The sequence below is a fragment of the Helianthus annuus genome, chromosome 17 (assembly GCF_002127325.2).
Source record: "Helianthus annuus cultivar XRQ/B chromosome 17, HanXRQr2.0-SUNRISE, whole genome shotgun sequence".
In the NCBI taxonomy this organism is placed as follows: domain Eukaryota; kingdom Viridiplantae; phylum Streptophyta; class Magnoliopsida; order Asterales; family Asteraceae; genus Helianthus; species Helianthus annuus.
In genome coordinates, this window is record NC_035449.2 from 106,627,144 (window position 1) to 106,642,798 (window position 15,655).

Here is a 15,655-nt window from a genome sequence, read left to right on the forward strand (position 1 = left end):
GTTGAATTGTTAGTGTTACATTGCTATATATGTAAATTCAGCATGATATTAAAATTACAGATATCCCACCGCGATAACCGATACCTCAAATATCGGTCCTTAACCGATATCCGATTTTTTGCCGCATTAACTGCTTAGAACCCGAGTTGACCCATTCATAAATAAATGGGATGAAATTGAAGTTTTGTTTTTTACCATTTCCTTTTTTTGGCATTTTTGCTTATTTTCAGGCAATGGAATATGAGCTGAAGAAACTTGCAGATACCATCACTTCGATTCATGACGAAATGATATATCTCAGAGATAGGTTAGTGAATAATCTACCAAAATATTCATACTTTATCTCTTGTAGGGGGCAAATTTGGTATTTCAGAAGTCGATAATGTTGGTTCAAATATGGAGTTTAGCCTTTTAGAATGTCAAAAACTAAATTAAACACTTTGAAAGAATATATACAGTAATACATAATGCTTGACATACTACTTTATTCGAACTGAAGTTTCTTTTTCTTTTTTATTTTTTTCTTTTTTTGAGTAAAATGCCATTTTCATGTCCATGAGGTTTGACCAGTTTTCTGTAAAACCCTAACGAAGCTTTGATCTTCGAAATTTGCGATTATTGTTCGGTCAACCAATCGAAATAGTTTCAGATTTCGCCAAAGGTTAGTCAATTCTCTCTTTAGTTTTGGTTTTATGGACGATTCATGTGGTTTTTGTGAAGAATTAGATGTTAGTTTTGGTTAATTTTTGTTGTTTTCGTCATCTTCGTTCATGATTAGGTTAAGTTAAGGGTGCTCTACAGATGATTAGTTTGATCTGAACATCTGACCTGCGATTTTTGCTTATTTGGTGGGTTTTTTTTAGTGTTTTGCGTTGTTTGAGATCAGAAGTACCGATTTGATGAATTGATGTGTATATTAGTTACGGCGATTTGATGAATTGATGTATATTAGTTATGATTAGTACGAATTTGATGAATTGATGTATATTAGTTTGGATTACTACTGATTTGATGAACTGATGTGTATATATTACTCGGGATTAGGTTAAGTTAAAGGTGCTCTACAGATGGATTGTAGCTTTTTAACGCAATTTAGTCCTTTGTATCCCTTTAGGCATGTAGCTTTTTGGTTAAATCTGGGATTTTTGGTTTATGTAGAGAATGCTAGAGTGATGATTTTTGGTGCAACTAATCGTCCTTCAGAGCTTGAAAAAGCAATATTTAGTCGACTTCCTCAACCATTTGAGATAGATTACCTAACCGGAAAGAAAGCGTTAGCATTTTGAAGGTGATTAAAAGTCAAGAGATTAGAGGAAGGCATTGATCTTAACTGTACAGCTGCATTATGTGAAGGTTATACTCTAAGGTCTTCTAGAGCTCTACAATCAAGCTGTTTATCTTCCCCTCCAGGATTTATTAGATGATGAGAAGAAGGGGAAGACATGGTTTAGAAGACCTTGTGAAAGCAAGATCAATGTATAGTCATTCTTTATAATCAATTTTCAATTAAACTGTCTTTAACATACTGTTTTATAAAGATATGTAACTAAACGCAAACAATTTAAATGATATATTATAATCTGTTTTTTAGTGTTTGATTTCGATCGTTATTAAACCTACCCGTGTGTTCACACGGATCCTACAACTAGTTTTTAATAAAAAATCAAAAACTAAAAATATGAAAAGATGTTTAAAAAACAGTTAAAAAAGGCTAACTTCTTTTTACAAAATTGATTTTTTATTGGAATAGTTTATACCCATTTTATAAGAAAAAGCTCTAAATATTTTTAGTTTTTGATAATTTTTTTATTTAAAATGCTTCTACATATATTTATAAGGAAAAACGCCAAAACTTAAAAAAAAATTAACATGTTAAGTTGAATTTTTTTAAAAGAATATTGGATTTTAATAATAATTCCAACTACTGTTCCTTGGCCGGCAACGGTCCCAACTTTAAAAATTTCCGCTAGCGGTCCCATCTTTTCACATATTGGCTTTCAATGGACTCTGACTAACAGAACTCTAACGCTGTTAGTCGTCGGTCGTCTAAAAAACGTTTTTCTGGCGAAAGGAGACTAACAGCTTTAGAGTTGTATTAGTCAGGGTCCATTGAAGGGCCAATATGTAAAAAGATGGGACCGCTAGTGGAAATTTTTGAAGTTGAGACCGTTACCGGCCAACGAACAATAGTTGGGATTATTAAAATCCATTATTTCTTTTTTAAATAATATAACTAAATAAACAAAACATTTAAAAAATAATTAACAAGTCAAAGTTTTGAAAAACTAACCACGAGTCAAACTCGAGCTACGGAAATAAACATAAGCAAGCCAGGTTTGCGCCCCAACTCTCGAAGTTAAATGAGCCGAACCCAAACTTATACGAGCTTGGCTCGTTTACGCCCCTAATTGTTACAACCCTGGCTGCCGACCTCAACTACCCCACCATCACTACCACCATATATAGACATATAGTCCACCATTAACGCTGCTACCGCCTCACCGACCACCACCCATTGAACCACCCAACACCCCCTCACCCTCACATTCACCGCGTCGCACCTACCCACAGCTTCGTTGCCACCCACCCTCATTGGCATCTATCCCACCGCTTCGTTGCCACCCACCCTCATTGGCATCTATCCCACCATCACCGCCACTCACCCACCCACCACGTCGTTGCCACCCACCCTCATAGCCAATGACTGGGTTAAATATGTCGAGATGAGCCTTTGTTAGAACGATGATAACTTAAAAAGATCTGAATGGGCAAGAAACAACAACCATTGTTTGTTGACGCCACCTATCAAATTTAGGGCACCACCGACACCACCCTAACCACAACCATCGAGGTTGGTAAGTAAACGTATTTTGATCTCTACAGTCTATATAAAAAACAGTTTCTTTCAACTCAAGTTAATTTTAGTCCAACCATTTTTGACCCAAACCAAAGTGATTTTAGCCCGAACCAACTCAAAATCATTTTCCCGCAAACCCAATGTGACCTGAACCAATTCAAGCCAATTGAGGCCTGCCCAGGCATAAAGTAGATCAAATGTAGCTATGTCAGAAATTGCAAGATAGGGTCTAGGTATTATCAAATCTTAGACGGTGAGGTGAGAAGAAAAGTGATCACAAAAGTTCCAATCCAGTTTGGTTGAGTTTGGACTAACGATTTAAGCATAAAGATCGAGCCCCCAAAACTTAGCAGGGTTATTGGTTCTGTATTTCCGATCCTTGCTCTTGATGAACTCCATATCCTCATTGGTCAACTCAAAGTCAAACACTTTGTAATTCTCTTCAAGTCGTTCTTGCTTCGATGATTTAGGGATGATTATGGTGTTTCGTTGTATGCCCCATCGCAGAACCACTTGCGCAACAGTTTTCTTGTACTTCTCAGCCAAGCCCTGATCACAAACAAAACCAATTTGTCAACCACCATTTTGACTTTTAGAAACTTGTTTGACGTGGTAGTATTTATGACAGTTTATATGAGATTTCAACTAAAGCCCTGGCCTGTAGCGATAAGAATGGTTTTGAAAAATGGTAGATTGAGCTGACAAAAATCAATCACTTTTGACGGTTTCAACTTGTATTTGCTGCATCTACCTCATTTTACTTTTTTTTCAAAATCTTAACTAATCACGATCAATTTTCAAGCTGAAAATCAAACTTACTTTGAGATCTTGGTCATCTAAGCAAGACACCGAACCGAACCACTCTGTATTAGCCAAAGAGCCACCAAGGGGAGTGTGGGCTGTAACTGCAATTCCATGCTTCTGACAGAAGTTAACAAGAGAGTCGCGCTGGAAATAAGGATGTGTTTCGATCTGGTTTACAGCTGGCTTTATTTTAGAGTAAGCTAAGCAATCTCTGGTCAAGAAAATGTCATAGTTGCTGCATAATTTAAAAAAAAAAAAACAGTATTCCCTTCATTGTATGAATAACTGATAAACCAAGTTATGAATGGTAAAAAGAATGCAATAATAATAACTAACCTGATCCCAATGCTACGAACCAATCCCATGGAAACCGTTTGTTCCATGGCATGCCACGTAGTCTCCAACGAAATTGTGGTGTCAATATCCAAAACACCCTCTTCATCCAATGCACTTGCAGTTGTACCAACTCCTATAAACAAAACCCACATTTTCTTATTTTTAATAAAATTTATCAAAGAGCATCATGATTAATACCAGTGTGCTTTGTTGCAATGGGAAAGTGAACAAGAAAGAGATCCAGATAGTCTAGTTGAAGCTTTTTCAAGCTGGCTTTGCAAGCCTCCACAACATGTCCATGATCTGAGTTCCACAACTGAATTCAAAAAAAAAAAAAAATCCGTAACCATTTTTTTAAATTTAAACAACTTAACATTTGAGTATGGTTTGGGTGATTTTAAAACTAATACTACATTTTCTTATAAATAAAACAATTTAGAAGTTAGGATTTGAATACACATTCAACATTGTTCGACCGGTTGTAATTTCGCCTGCTTTTGATATAAACAGGTTGATAATTGGCAGCTCTCCTTTGACCACCCGTATTCAAAAGAACATTACGTATTTAACTGATTTTGATATAAATGAGTTGTAATTGCATGAAACAAAGCGCATACCTTTGTAGTAATGAAAAGATCCTCCCTCTTCACCAATCCTGTCTTAAATGCCTCAGCTAGTGCCTCCCCAACCTCCCCTTCGTTTTGGTAGTCAGCTGCAAGAATATAAATCCAATTTAATAAACACATAACTGTTGTATCAAAATTCAAATGCTCTGTATTGTAAAAAAAAAAAAAAAAAGAATACCACATATAAAAGACAAAACAAGTTTACATCCAACCTTCTCAAAAATGAAATTTACTTTAAAATAATCTGAAAGCACAATATGTCTTGATTTCTAGTTCTAGACAATTGCACCCCTGACTGACTCTGTATAATATATTGAGAAACATTTTGGCTTTAAACATCATTTATGCAAAACTGAAAAGCTTTATTACAGTAATCAACAAATATACTATTACCATATTATACACACGGTAATCAATCATATAGATGTAAAAGTAAATAGAAAGCATGCTTGATCGGATTTCAAATTCAAATCGACTTAGACGATAAACACAAATACAAACCCTCAAAACAACTAATGAATTACATACATACAGTAGATGAAGTTGTTTTAAAGGATAAGAACCAATTTTGACATGAATACCATCCCTAACTCAATTAAGAAGCAGGGACTACAGATCAGATGTTATAAAATTAGAATGCAAAAGAAAGATGATTGCGGAGGAGACAGAGAGAGAGACCAGCACAATCGAAGTGACGATAGCCGATTTTGATGGCGTTGATGAGGAGCTCTTTGATATCTTTACCCTCCATGCGCCAGACGCCCAATCCGATTATGGGCATTTTGAATCCGCTGTTAAGGGTAATCGCCATTTCTTCTATGTGATTGATGCTACTATTAGAGAGAGAGAGAGTGAGAGAGAGTCCTTGAGCTTTGACTGCCGCTGCCTCATTTTATATACCGCTCTTCCTTCATCCAACGGTAGAGATTCATCGGAACAAGATTGGCTTAGTAATTATTTATTATTATTACTAGCCTAAGACCCCGCGAGCTGCTAAACACCAACTAAACACATAAAATAATTTAAACGTAGAAGCGTTAAAGTGTGATTTGTTAAGCCTAATATTTTGAGACAGTTGAGCACGTCCCAATAGTACATCTACATAATGTTCGTTACAAATTAAGTTTTTGTCAACTAAACCTTCATGATGTTTTCATGATGTCTTCTTTATATTATAGGATGTACATCTCTCTTTATGTATAACTGCATGTTCATGATCGTCTCATACCGAACTGGAGTCTTTTATAACTATCTAATTTAAATTGATTGTAGGTACAAGGTATGCTATTATCGAACTCCACTATCGCATTCATCCTCTGACATTATCAAATTCCAATCAGGACGACTTAGAATTTAAAGCTCTATTGCCAGATTATTAAAAAGAGTTAATTACTGTTTTCGTCCCTGTGGTTTGTCAAAAATCACTATTTCAGTCCATTAGTTTAAAAATTGCGATTTCAGTCCTTGTGGTTTCACTTTCGTAACCATTTCAGTCCACCTCGTAACCATTTCAGTCCCTGTACTTACAGAATAAATGGATTGAAATGGTTACGAAAGTGAAACCACAGGGACTGAAAATGGTCACGAAAGTGAAACCACACGGACTGAAATCGCAATTTTTAAACCAATGGACTGAAATAGTTATTTTTAACAAACCACAGGACGAAACAGTAATTAACTCAAAAGAGTTAATTACTGTTTTATATACATGAAATTAATTTGAAAAAATTAGATTCTTACTTAAGTGTAAGAATGTAAGGCCCCCAAACCGGGTGCCCTATAGTCGGGTCACATCACAGTGTACTGTTTAAAAATAAGACTTTACTCGATATACGCAGCGGAAAATTTTAATTAAAACAGTACATGATTAAATAAAAACTCAAAATGTTATTTAGTTTCTAACAAATCGAATGCCTTCCACCCTAACACAAGTAATCTCATCCGCTGGACAAGAGCAACACTGACTCGAATCACACACCTGCAAAACAATCTAACACACATGCAAAAGTTAGCTACGCTGAGTGGGTTCTAATAGTTTAAGTTAAGGATTTTAAAACACATCGTAAATGATTTATTTGAAAACCAAGCCACCACCTTTGCAAAAACACCAGCGTTTATTAAATTACGTTGACATCATTTTTAAAGTTTAACGGGTCCAACCCGTAACCAAAACTCTAACCATATCTTAGGCCTAATCATCCTACATGTAATCCTCTCCGATTTGGATCAGATCACTTAAACATCAAAAGACGACCCGATATGCATCTTAACTCATAGGACGATTAACCAAACCGATTCGTATCTAGGACATAACAACTAATGTTCTAAAACTCAATTGTAACTTAACCTCATCCGTCGACTACATGGTTTAACATCATTCGTCACCCGCATCATTTGACATCATTCGTCAACTACACAAATAATATCACATACCCACCATTTAACTAGCGTGAAACACATAAGCACATAAGGTGGGAACCTAACACATCATTTGTTGCCCGTAGGCTATCATCATTTTCCCTCGTCAGGGCACCCTCATCAGGGTTTCGTCTCCTCCAATTTGACTCCGAAGAGTCCGTCACCAGCATATTAACCCCGAAGGGTCCGTCGTTGCCACTAGGGCTAATCATCTAAACACCACAAGGGTGTTTCTCGTGACCTGACGCCACCCCGAAGGTAACGCCGCCATCACGAGTAACCCACATCTTGTAACCTGACGCCACCCCGAAGGTAACGCCGCCATCACAAGTAACCAACATCTCGTGACCTGACGCTACCCCGAAGGTAACGCCGCCATCACAAGTAACCAACATCTCGTGACCTGACGTCACCCCAAAGGTAACGCCACCATCACGAGTAACCAACATTAAGCACCTCAAGGATGCTAATTCACATAAGACACATGTACACATACAATGTTAACAGCACGTCAACTACTCCACAACTACTACCTTCACAATCTCACTACCATTAAGGTTAGAAACCTATGATAGAATAAAATTTATCATGACACAAGTAGTGCTTTAAATATCAACATCTACCACGCCCCATACCTATACGACCTCGACATCACTAAGTAAAACAACATACGCCTATGCAGGACTAATGAAGCCAGATTAATCACTACGTCGTACAAAAATATTGTTTGTGAAAAAAAATGTTTATAAAACATTTTTGTCGCATAACTCTTTAATATATAAACTCATGACATGTATGAAAACATATGAAAAGCATGTATGCTAGCCCCGAAAATATTTAAGAGAAAGGGGATTAGAACTCACCAGTGGCGAAGCTTTCCATCCGTAAGCCGGCGTCCCACAATCACGTACTCGAATACGAACAAGTCGCCACGCGAATAACGTTACTAAAACCCAGTAGACTCTCCCATATGATAACATAGTAACAACCCAAACGTTGTTCGCAAATTAAATTCTTAAAAATATAGGTGAGAGAATTGAGGTGTGTAGTTGTGTGCTTAATTAATTAAGTTGTGTGGTAGCTTGCTTCCTAAAACTAAATTCACATCTGTCTCGTTCCAAATTTGAAGCAAGCACACACACAGCTCAACCTACTAATTCAACTTTATAATAAAATCATTCCAAGCCGTAACTCTGGCCATAAGTACGTTAGACACCAATTAAATCCAGCCATAATAGTTTCTGTGTGTACATGTATCACCACCATTTTTAACCATCATCGTTGCCCCTCATCATCCTATTTTAATTATCGAAGTTCTATGCACACACATCAATTCATGCAAAACGTTCCCTAACGAAACCCTTTAACAACCACATACATCCTGTACAACCTGCCCTTAACGACCCAAACTAAAACATTATCACAAACCCATGCGTCGAATACCCCAACCATTAGTGTAACTTCCACAGTTTCACATCATCAACATTAGTGAGCCACTTTTCATCCCCATACAAAATCATCATACTCAAATTAATGCACAACTGATAACATCTCGATATTTCGAGTGCGACCTTACAATTTCCATGCAAACTCTAATCGTATTCGCCTACTCGACAAGGTTCACCGAGCAACGGAACCGCACCAACAATCATCATCAACATCAATCGTGTACGGCTCTCCAACAATGTTCATCATTTCCTCAAAACCCTTGTTGCGTCCACCAAGCACTCAACCTTAATCACGAATCTTGTGATGGTATCTTTTCGAGTCAACCATTCCGTCTAAAATAGTCGTCACCACATCACACCTTCACAGGCACTAAATCGGTCCGCATCCAACTCATCTGACGCCACCCGCCACCACACGATACCACCATCATTACTTTCACAACCTCAACCATCCTCATCACAACCATCCCACGACACCCTTATGTTGCCACTAGAACCCATCATCACCACCGCTACACTACCCACCATCACCGAGCATCATCATCGTCATTAACCATTAGCACTACCACTACCACTTTACGATCACCAACGGTTACACCGGCGATCCCCGTTGATTACCATCATGCACCCACACGACCTAAAAGTTTCCTCCGAACAACACCCCAACAACCCATGCAAACAAACCGAATAAAGAATCAATCGGAAGCCAAGTTCTCTTCGTTAACCGCATTTTCTCCGCTCGAACTCCCTCTCACTCTCTAGTTCTTGTTTTTGCGGCTGCAATACCCTAGGTCATTATCATTTATCTCATTTCAAAAGTCCACATTTGCACCTGGGTCCCTAGACTCTTCCATGTAGGCGATTAGTTTCCAAAGTACATAAACCATCTTTTTAATGATAACAAACGACCCCCCTTTACTTCATTTAAACTGAGTTGTAAGTATCCAACTTATTTATCATCTTAATTAAAAGTAAAGTCTTACCCGCGCAACCCGTCAATATGTTCATTCGGGAAAAAAGATTTTAAGTAATGGGTTCATCTAAATAAATTTCTAGTGAATTTTCGAGATGTTACAAAGAACAACTCAAACGGGTTCTTAGAGATATCAACTGGTTGGCTACCCTCCAACACTTGATTTGCTATAAATCCCTTTTACTGTTATAGAAAAAATTAAGGTTATAACTCGAAAATTTTCCGGGTAGGAAAATTTAATTTATAACAAATAAAAGTATAAAAATAACACTTTAAGATCTAAAGTATCATCTTTTCCTTTTCTCCATCATAAATTTTTAATTGGTTTCTTAAACTTTTTCTTGTTGTAAAGAGCCATAAAAACATACAAAAGCAAGAATCTATACAACCTAATAAAAGCCTTAATTAGGGGACACATGTCCACCTACTAGGGCCTCAATTTCTCATTTTCCCGCCATTTTTCTAATCTCTTGATTTCTTTGATGTGAAACCCGACGCGGGATCCGAATAAGTAATTCGGGTCACTTATTGTTCCTTCCATCATACGTCTCTTCTCGATCTCTAATCTTCATTCACATCCTAGGGTTTCTGCAACTTTATTCGCACCTATCCTTCTCATCCAATCGCATCCATTCGCACTTCATTCTGCCGATGTCTTCCAAAACCTAATGGATCCTTCAGTCGTTCAATCTGTCGTTCCATCCAAGCCTATAAAATCCAATGTTCCATCAGGTTAATCTATTCAGGTATCTGCTTAATTATATGTTGTTCTATGTATTTCATCCATAAACTTTTGTATCTCATCGATATGATTTTAACAATTGATAATCAGATATGTTTTGCCTCTTTCCGTCTTCATGTAAACCCTAATATTTACCTCTTAATAATACTCAGATTAGACTTATCTTTGTGTATGTTTTTTTAACATTTTTGTTTATTTTGCAATCTCTGATAGCACACATCACTAGCAGGTACGATTCCTTATTTTCCTCACAAAACCTAATCCAAAAAATTATCCTCTGTCTGAAATGGCGCTGCCAAAATCTTATCAAGGTGAGTTTATATGATTTCAATTACAAAATCTTCGTCACAAATCTCTTGGATTTTTCTTAATTTAGAACTTTACAACATTGAATTTCACCATATATAACGCAAGATGGATTGAGATTGCTTAGCGAACAAAACCTAATTCAGAGCTATGGAAGGTATGCACACACTTTTGACCTATTTGTTTAATTCGAGATCAGTTCAAGTGGATTTTCAGTTTTTGATGTTGAATTGCTGTGATTTGGTGTTATTTTCAACTTATAATTTATATGAAAATAGTTATCATTGCATTGAAAAATTTATCAGCAAGTATGTGACATGTGAGAAATTGTTGTTAATTTATGATTTATTAACAAAGTCCAGATCAATTTTTGTTAGAATAATACTAGGTTTGATCTCAAAGATCATTTTGATGTATATGTATTTGGGATTAAGGGGGTGTTTTAGTGCATTTATAAGATAATATATCTTTTCTTTAAAACTATGTTTTTGTAATTAGGGCAAGAAAATGGGTTTTATTTATTTTGGTTTAAAAAGGCGCGGCTGATGATTTTAGTTCCACAGATCTCTGATTTTTCTAGCAGGTTCATAACCTACCAGAACCACTGTGGCATAAATTGAATGCATCACATTTCTCTACTCCACACTATCTCAAAACTTGAATCTCGATTACTTGGTTCAACACTACGGCTGGTTGGGAAGTTCATTTTGTAGCAATTTGTGTGATCCGTGACCCATGTCCTTCTCTGAATGGGAGCACGTAAGTTGCTTCATTTATGTTCCTATTATACATTTTTTTAGTTTTACAGTTAATTGATGGAATTCTAGGTTTCTGATTGCGAAATTGTGCAAAAAAAGGATTACTTTTGATCAATTTGAGAATATAACAGTTAATTTGAAGCCTAAATTGAGCATTCATGAAAAAGTATGAGCAAGGCGCAACAAAGTAAGAAGTTAAAGAAGTTCATGTTTATGTAGGTAAGGTGTTTGATTCAATGCTTAGTTGGTTTTTGCAGTTGTATAAGAGTTGAGGGACTACTTGAACAGCGAGATGGAATTGAAATTGTTGGATTGGATAAAACAGCAACGCAATTAGGTAATTTATTGTCCTTTTATTATGTAAGAATTGCATTAAGGTGGAAAAATGAATGGGTCGGTCAAAAAGAATAATACTAGATGTGGGTCAAAATGATCAGGTTTGAGTTGGGCCAACATACAAACACTTTGTTAAATTCTTTTCTCTAAAAATTTTGAATATTATTTTTTTAAAGATTTGAGTGTAATATAGGTTTAATAAGAGTAATTTTAAATGTGGGTCAAAACTATACACTTTCAACTTGAAATCTGTAAACTTAATCTTTTATATTAGTAAATTTTTTTGAATTGATTTTTTAAGAGTTTTGGCTTAGATAAATCTGATGATTTTGTGAAAAATACTGAATGTCTGCGTACTGACTTTTGCTGAAACACGTTCTCTCACCCAAACCAAGATGTGTTTTGAAACAACACGTCCTGACCCATGACCCTGCTTGCCTCATTATTTGTTAAATGTATCACTATATTAGTATATATCTTTATGAATATGATATTTTTAATTGCAGGTCACGTTACGCACACCATTCAATTTTGCTATAGAGATCCCTGTATTCTAGCTAATGGGAGCTTTTTACATGGATAATAAACCTATCCTTAAAGAGTTAAAGTTGATAGAAAAGTGAGTTTTAAGGAACATAATTCAAGATGAAATAACTAACATTTGTAGATCATAATTATTTAAAGGTACACATATTTATAGGTTTGCATTTTTATGGAAAATTGCTTTGGTTAACTTTCTTCATAAAATGAGCAAGGGGAAGAGTTGTTTTTTTGTCAATAGCAAAGAGATTGTTGATTTATGCTAGAGATTGTTGATTTATGCTCTTGCAGGTATGTGTTTCTTTTTTCTTTATTTAATTCACATACATGCTTTCTTGATGCAGTTCTCAACTTTAGGCCTTATTGAAACACATGGATTTGTTAGAGACAGAGTATAGACCATAGAACCTGGCCCCTACATTTCTACGTAATGCCAATGCCAATTTTTATTGATTTGTTACTTAAACCCTCTGGAGAGGATTTAATGAATTGGCCCCATAGGTATATCTTATCCAAGTATGCTCAAATTCTTTCTAGAAATGATCTCCAAGTTTTTGTTTTTATTTTTTATGTAAGCTTGGGATTTAAGGGGAACTTGGCTATTTACCAAAGTCTCTATTGGAGCGATCAAGAATTGGATGACTCAAATCTAAGAACCAAGAATCAAGAAGTTTTTTGTACTTAAAAGGACAAGAATCTGAGTTTCAATAAGCTAACGTCATTTGGCAATGATCTAGATGGCTTAATTAGCCTTAAAATTATGTAAGTTTTGTCTCAATCATATTATGAGGATGGTTGTAAAGCGTTTTGCATTATTTTTATCTTAAGTATTAGTCTCAATACTTTTCCAAATATGGGTAATCTTTCAATGCACAAATACATCCTCATAAAGGTGGAAAAATGAACGAGTCGGTCAAAAGAATAATTTTAGATGTGGTTCAAAATGATCAGGTTTGAGTTGGGCCAACATACAAACACTTTGTTAAATTCTTTTCTCTAAAAATTTAGAATATTATTTTTTTTTTATAAAGATTTGAGTGTAATATAGGTTAAAAAGGGTAATTTTAAATGTGGGTCAAAACTATACTCTTTCAGCTTTTTTTAGGGGTGTGAATTTCTTACACAACCTGAAAACACGACACGAACACGAATTTTTTTGGGTTTGGGTTTACCCTAAATGGGTTCGGGTCATTTTCAGGTCGAACCCGCGAACCCGTTTAGCTTAACAGGTCAGGTTCGGGTTCGCGGGTTGATCCGTTTAGTTTATAAATGTAAAAATATGATGGATTATGTGAAGGGTCACACGGGATCCGTTTACATCCATCCGGGTCAAATGGGTTTTCGTATATAAACAAACAACCCGGCCATTTTCTTTCCCTATTCTTCATATTCTCACAGACGCCAAGGGCGATTAGGGTTTTATCATTCTTTTCCAATCAAACAATCCAAGATCCAAGGTATATGTTCATCGAATAATATTCGGATTTCCTGTTAATTTCTTCGATTTATTTGTAATAAACAACTTCATCTCATCGTTCTTTTCTTCGATCTTTGTTTATATATCATCTGATATGCTATTTTGATGTAATCTGTGTTTGTAGGTTTTTAATATGACACAAAATCCATCAAGGTCAGGTACGATTCCATCTCTAGATGAAGTATTAATCCTTTTTAGTAAGCTTATTTTTCGATTCTTCCAGTTAACCTAATGTGTTAGTTGATCTTGAGTGCTTTATCATCGTTTAGTATCAATTAGCCATGATCTTGATGGTTTTTTTGGGGTTTTTTTTCTTTGGTCTTGATTTGAAGTATATCAGTCACGAATTATAGGATTATTGATATTAATGGGTTGGTTTGGGGCTTTCTGAGAGTGGGTCTTTTCTTTTGTGCATATTAGATGTGATTAATGCTTATGAAATGCCATTTATAAGAGAAAATGTGTGGCATACGGTTAAGGGCTTTGCTTTGCTCTCTGCTTTTGTGGCCGCAATCAAGCTCAGATTACAATTTTTATTACTGTTTTTTTAGTATTTGTTTTCTTTATGGGTTTGATTTGATTCACAAATTTTATATGTTTTTCATATGGATCTTTCATTTTCAGCTATATTTATCAATCTATAGTTGTAATCTTCAACTTCTGTTTGAAAAAAAAAGTTGGCATTTTTAGCTTTATTTATGGGTTTGATTTGATTCGCCAACATGGGTCTTTCATTTTCAGTTATATACATCAATCTTTAAATTATCATAACGCTAAGACCAACAATTAACCATATAATATGTATAGAGAGAGAAGTTGCTGAAAATAGTATTTTTCTCATGAAATTTAGGGTTTTTTTTATTTGCATGCATGTTTATAGTTATGGGTGGGCTTGGTTGTTTAAAGATCATGTTTGTTTATCTAAAAGACTAAAATTGTACGTAGTTAGGATTGAAGTAAATGTAACTACTAGAAATAGTACTGATGTTTAACTATTTTAAGGTTCTGAACTGGATCTAAATTGGAACTATTTTTTAAAACGAATTACTGGAAAGATACGTAAAAGCGAGCCCTTAACCGTAAAAAGTAATGTGTATCATGCTCTTTTCATTGTTTCAACTATTATGGACATAAAATATGGTTATTTGATGTGTATGGTTAATCTTTTCAGGATCATGACCGGAGAAACAAGAACCTACAAGTGGATGTCAAATAAGTAACAATACATAGGCCTAATCCACCTAAAAATCAACCTAATTCAATCAGTCTAGACGGTGAGTATCTGTTTCTTTTTTTTTTTGGGTAGTTACATATTCTCCAAAATTTTGAGTCCTTTTTTTTCCGTTAAACCAACTTTGGAAGATCTTTTTGTTTTACAAGTCTTTTTGTTTTATTTGGAAGGAGAGAAACGCCAGGATTTCCAAAAAGGTTAAGAGATCGACCAATGTTATTGTGGAAGAGATTGTCGCGAGATCTTTTGGCTGGATAAAGAACAGATGCTAGCAGTCTAATCTAATATCTGTTGGGATATTTGTGTCAAGCCGTCTTTTTCTGTATATCAGCTTGCTAGGCCTTGTGGTTTAATATAGTTATTTTGTTTGCTGGAAAAAAACAAGACTAGAGAGGTAGATGTTTTTTATTACTTTTATCTTTGACTTAAAAGGAGCAACACTAAAAGGTCTTTGAATCTCATGAATGTTAGAAGGTTTTGACTAATTATATGTCAAACCAGAAAAAAGTATTTTTTTTCATTTATTTATCTTTTCGATTTTGTTACATATATAGTTCGATGCTTCGTTTTATTTTAATATTCATCCTCATTTCGATAATAAGTTCACGTGTATAGTTTCTTTATGATAAGTAATGTAATTTCTTTTCTAAAAGTAAAAAACATATCATTTTTCAACACCGCGAAATTCGCGGGTATTAGCACTAGTGTAAAATAAACGTCAATATTTAGAGCATTTACATTGGAACCTCTATTCTATATTATATAGAGAAAATAATAGAGGAAACAACAAAAATACCATCACA

At 35.3% G+C, this 15,655-nt stretch overlaps 1 protein-coding gene and 2 long non-coding RNA genes across 24 annotated transcripts; 2 read left to right on the plus strand and 1 right to left on the minus strand.

The window, feature by feature from the left end:
• Positions 1-369: 369 nt before the first annotated feature.
• On the plus strand, positions 370-1,598 carry LOC110922117. The gene is made up of 2 exons (XR_002582893.2): positions 370-661; positions 1,159-1,598. It is a non-coding gene; the product is annotated as an uncharacterized LOC110922117 (long non-coding RNA).
• Positions 1,599-3,046: 1,448 nt separating this feature from the next.
• On the minus strand, positions 3,047-5,481 carry LOC110921111 (NADP-dependent D-sorbitol-6-phosphate dehydrogenase). Its single transcript, XM_022165381.2, has 6 exons — positions 5,302-5,481; positions 4,615-4,709; positions 4,196-4,313; positions 3,998-4,130; positions 3,677-3,896; positions 3,047-3,406 (listed from the first exon to the last, which is right to left on the minus strand). The coding sequence occupies exons 1-6, from the start codon at positions 5,432-5,434 to the stop codon at positions 3,176-3,178; spliced, it is 930 nt and encodes a 309-aa protein (XP_022021073.1). The 5' UTR covers positions 5,435-5,481; the 3' UTR covers positions 3,047-3,175.
• Positions 5,482-9,928: 4,447 nt separating this feature from the next.
• On the plus strand, positions 9,929-15,397 carry LOC110920892. 22 transcript variants are annotated; one of them, XR_002581961.2, is made up of 13 exons: positions 9,944-10,208; positions 10,434-10,515; positions 10,619-10,667; positions 11,074-11,269; positions 11,338-11,455; positions 11,526-11,605; positions 12,111-12,223; positions 12,305-12,435; positions 12,502-12,645; positions 12,721-12,906; positions 13,746-13,779; positions 14,793-14,895; positions 15,023-15,397. It is a non-coding gene; the product is annotated as an uncharacterized LOC110920892 (long non-coding RNA). The 22 variants fall into 22 exon arrangements; XR_004885966.1 differs by having other exon boundaries at positions 9,932-10,208; positions 12,721-13,779; XR_004885980.1 differs by having other exon boundaries at positions 9,941-10,208; positions 12,502-12,906; positions 13,746-13,774.
• Positions 15,398-15,655: the final 258 nt, after the last annotated feature.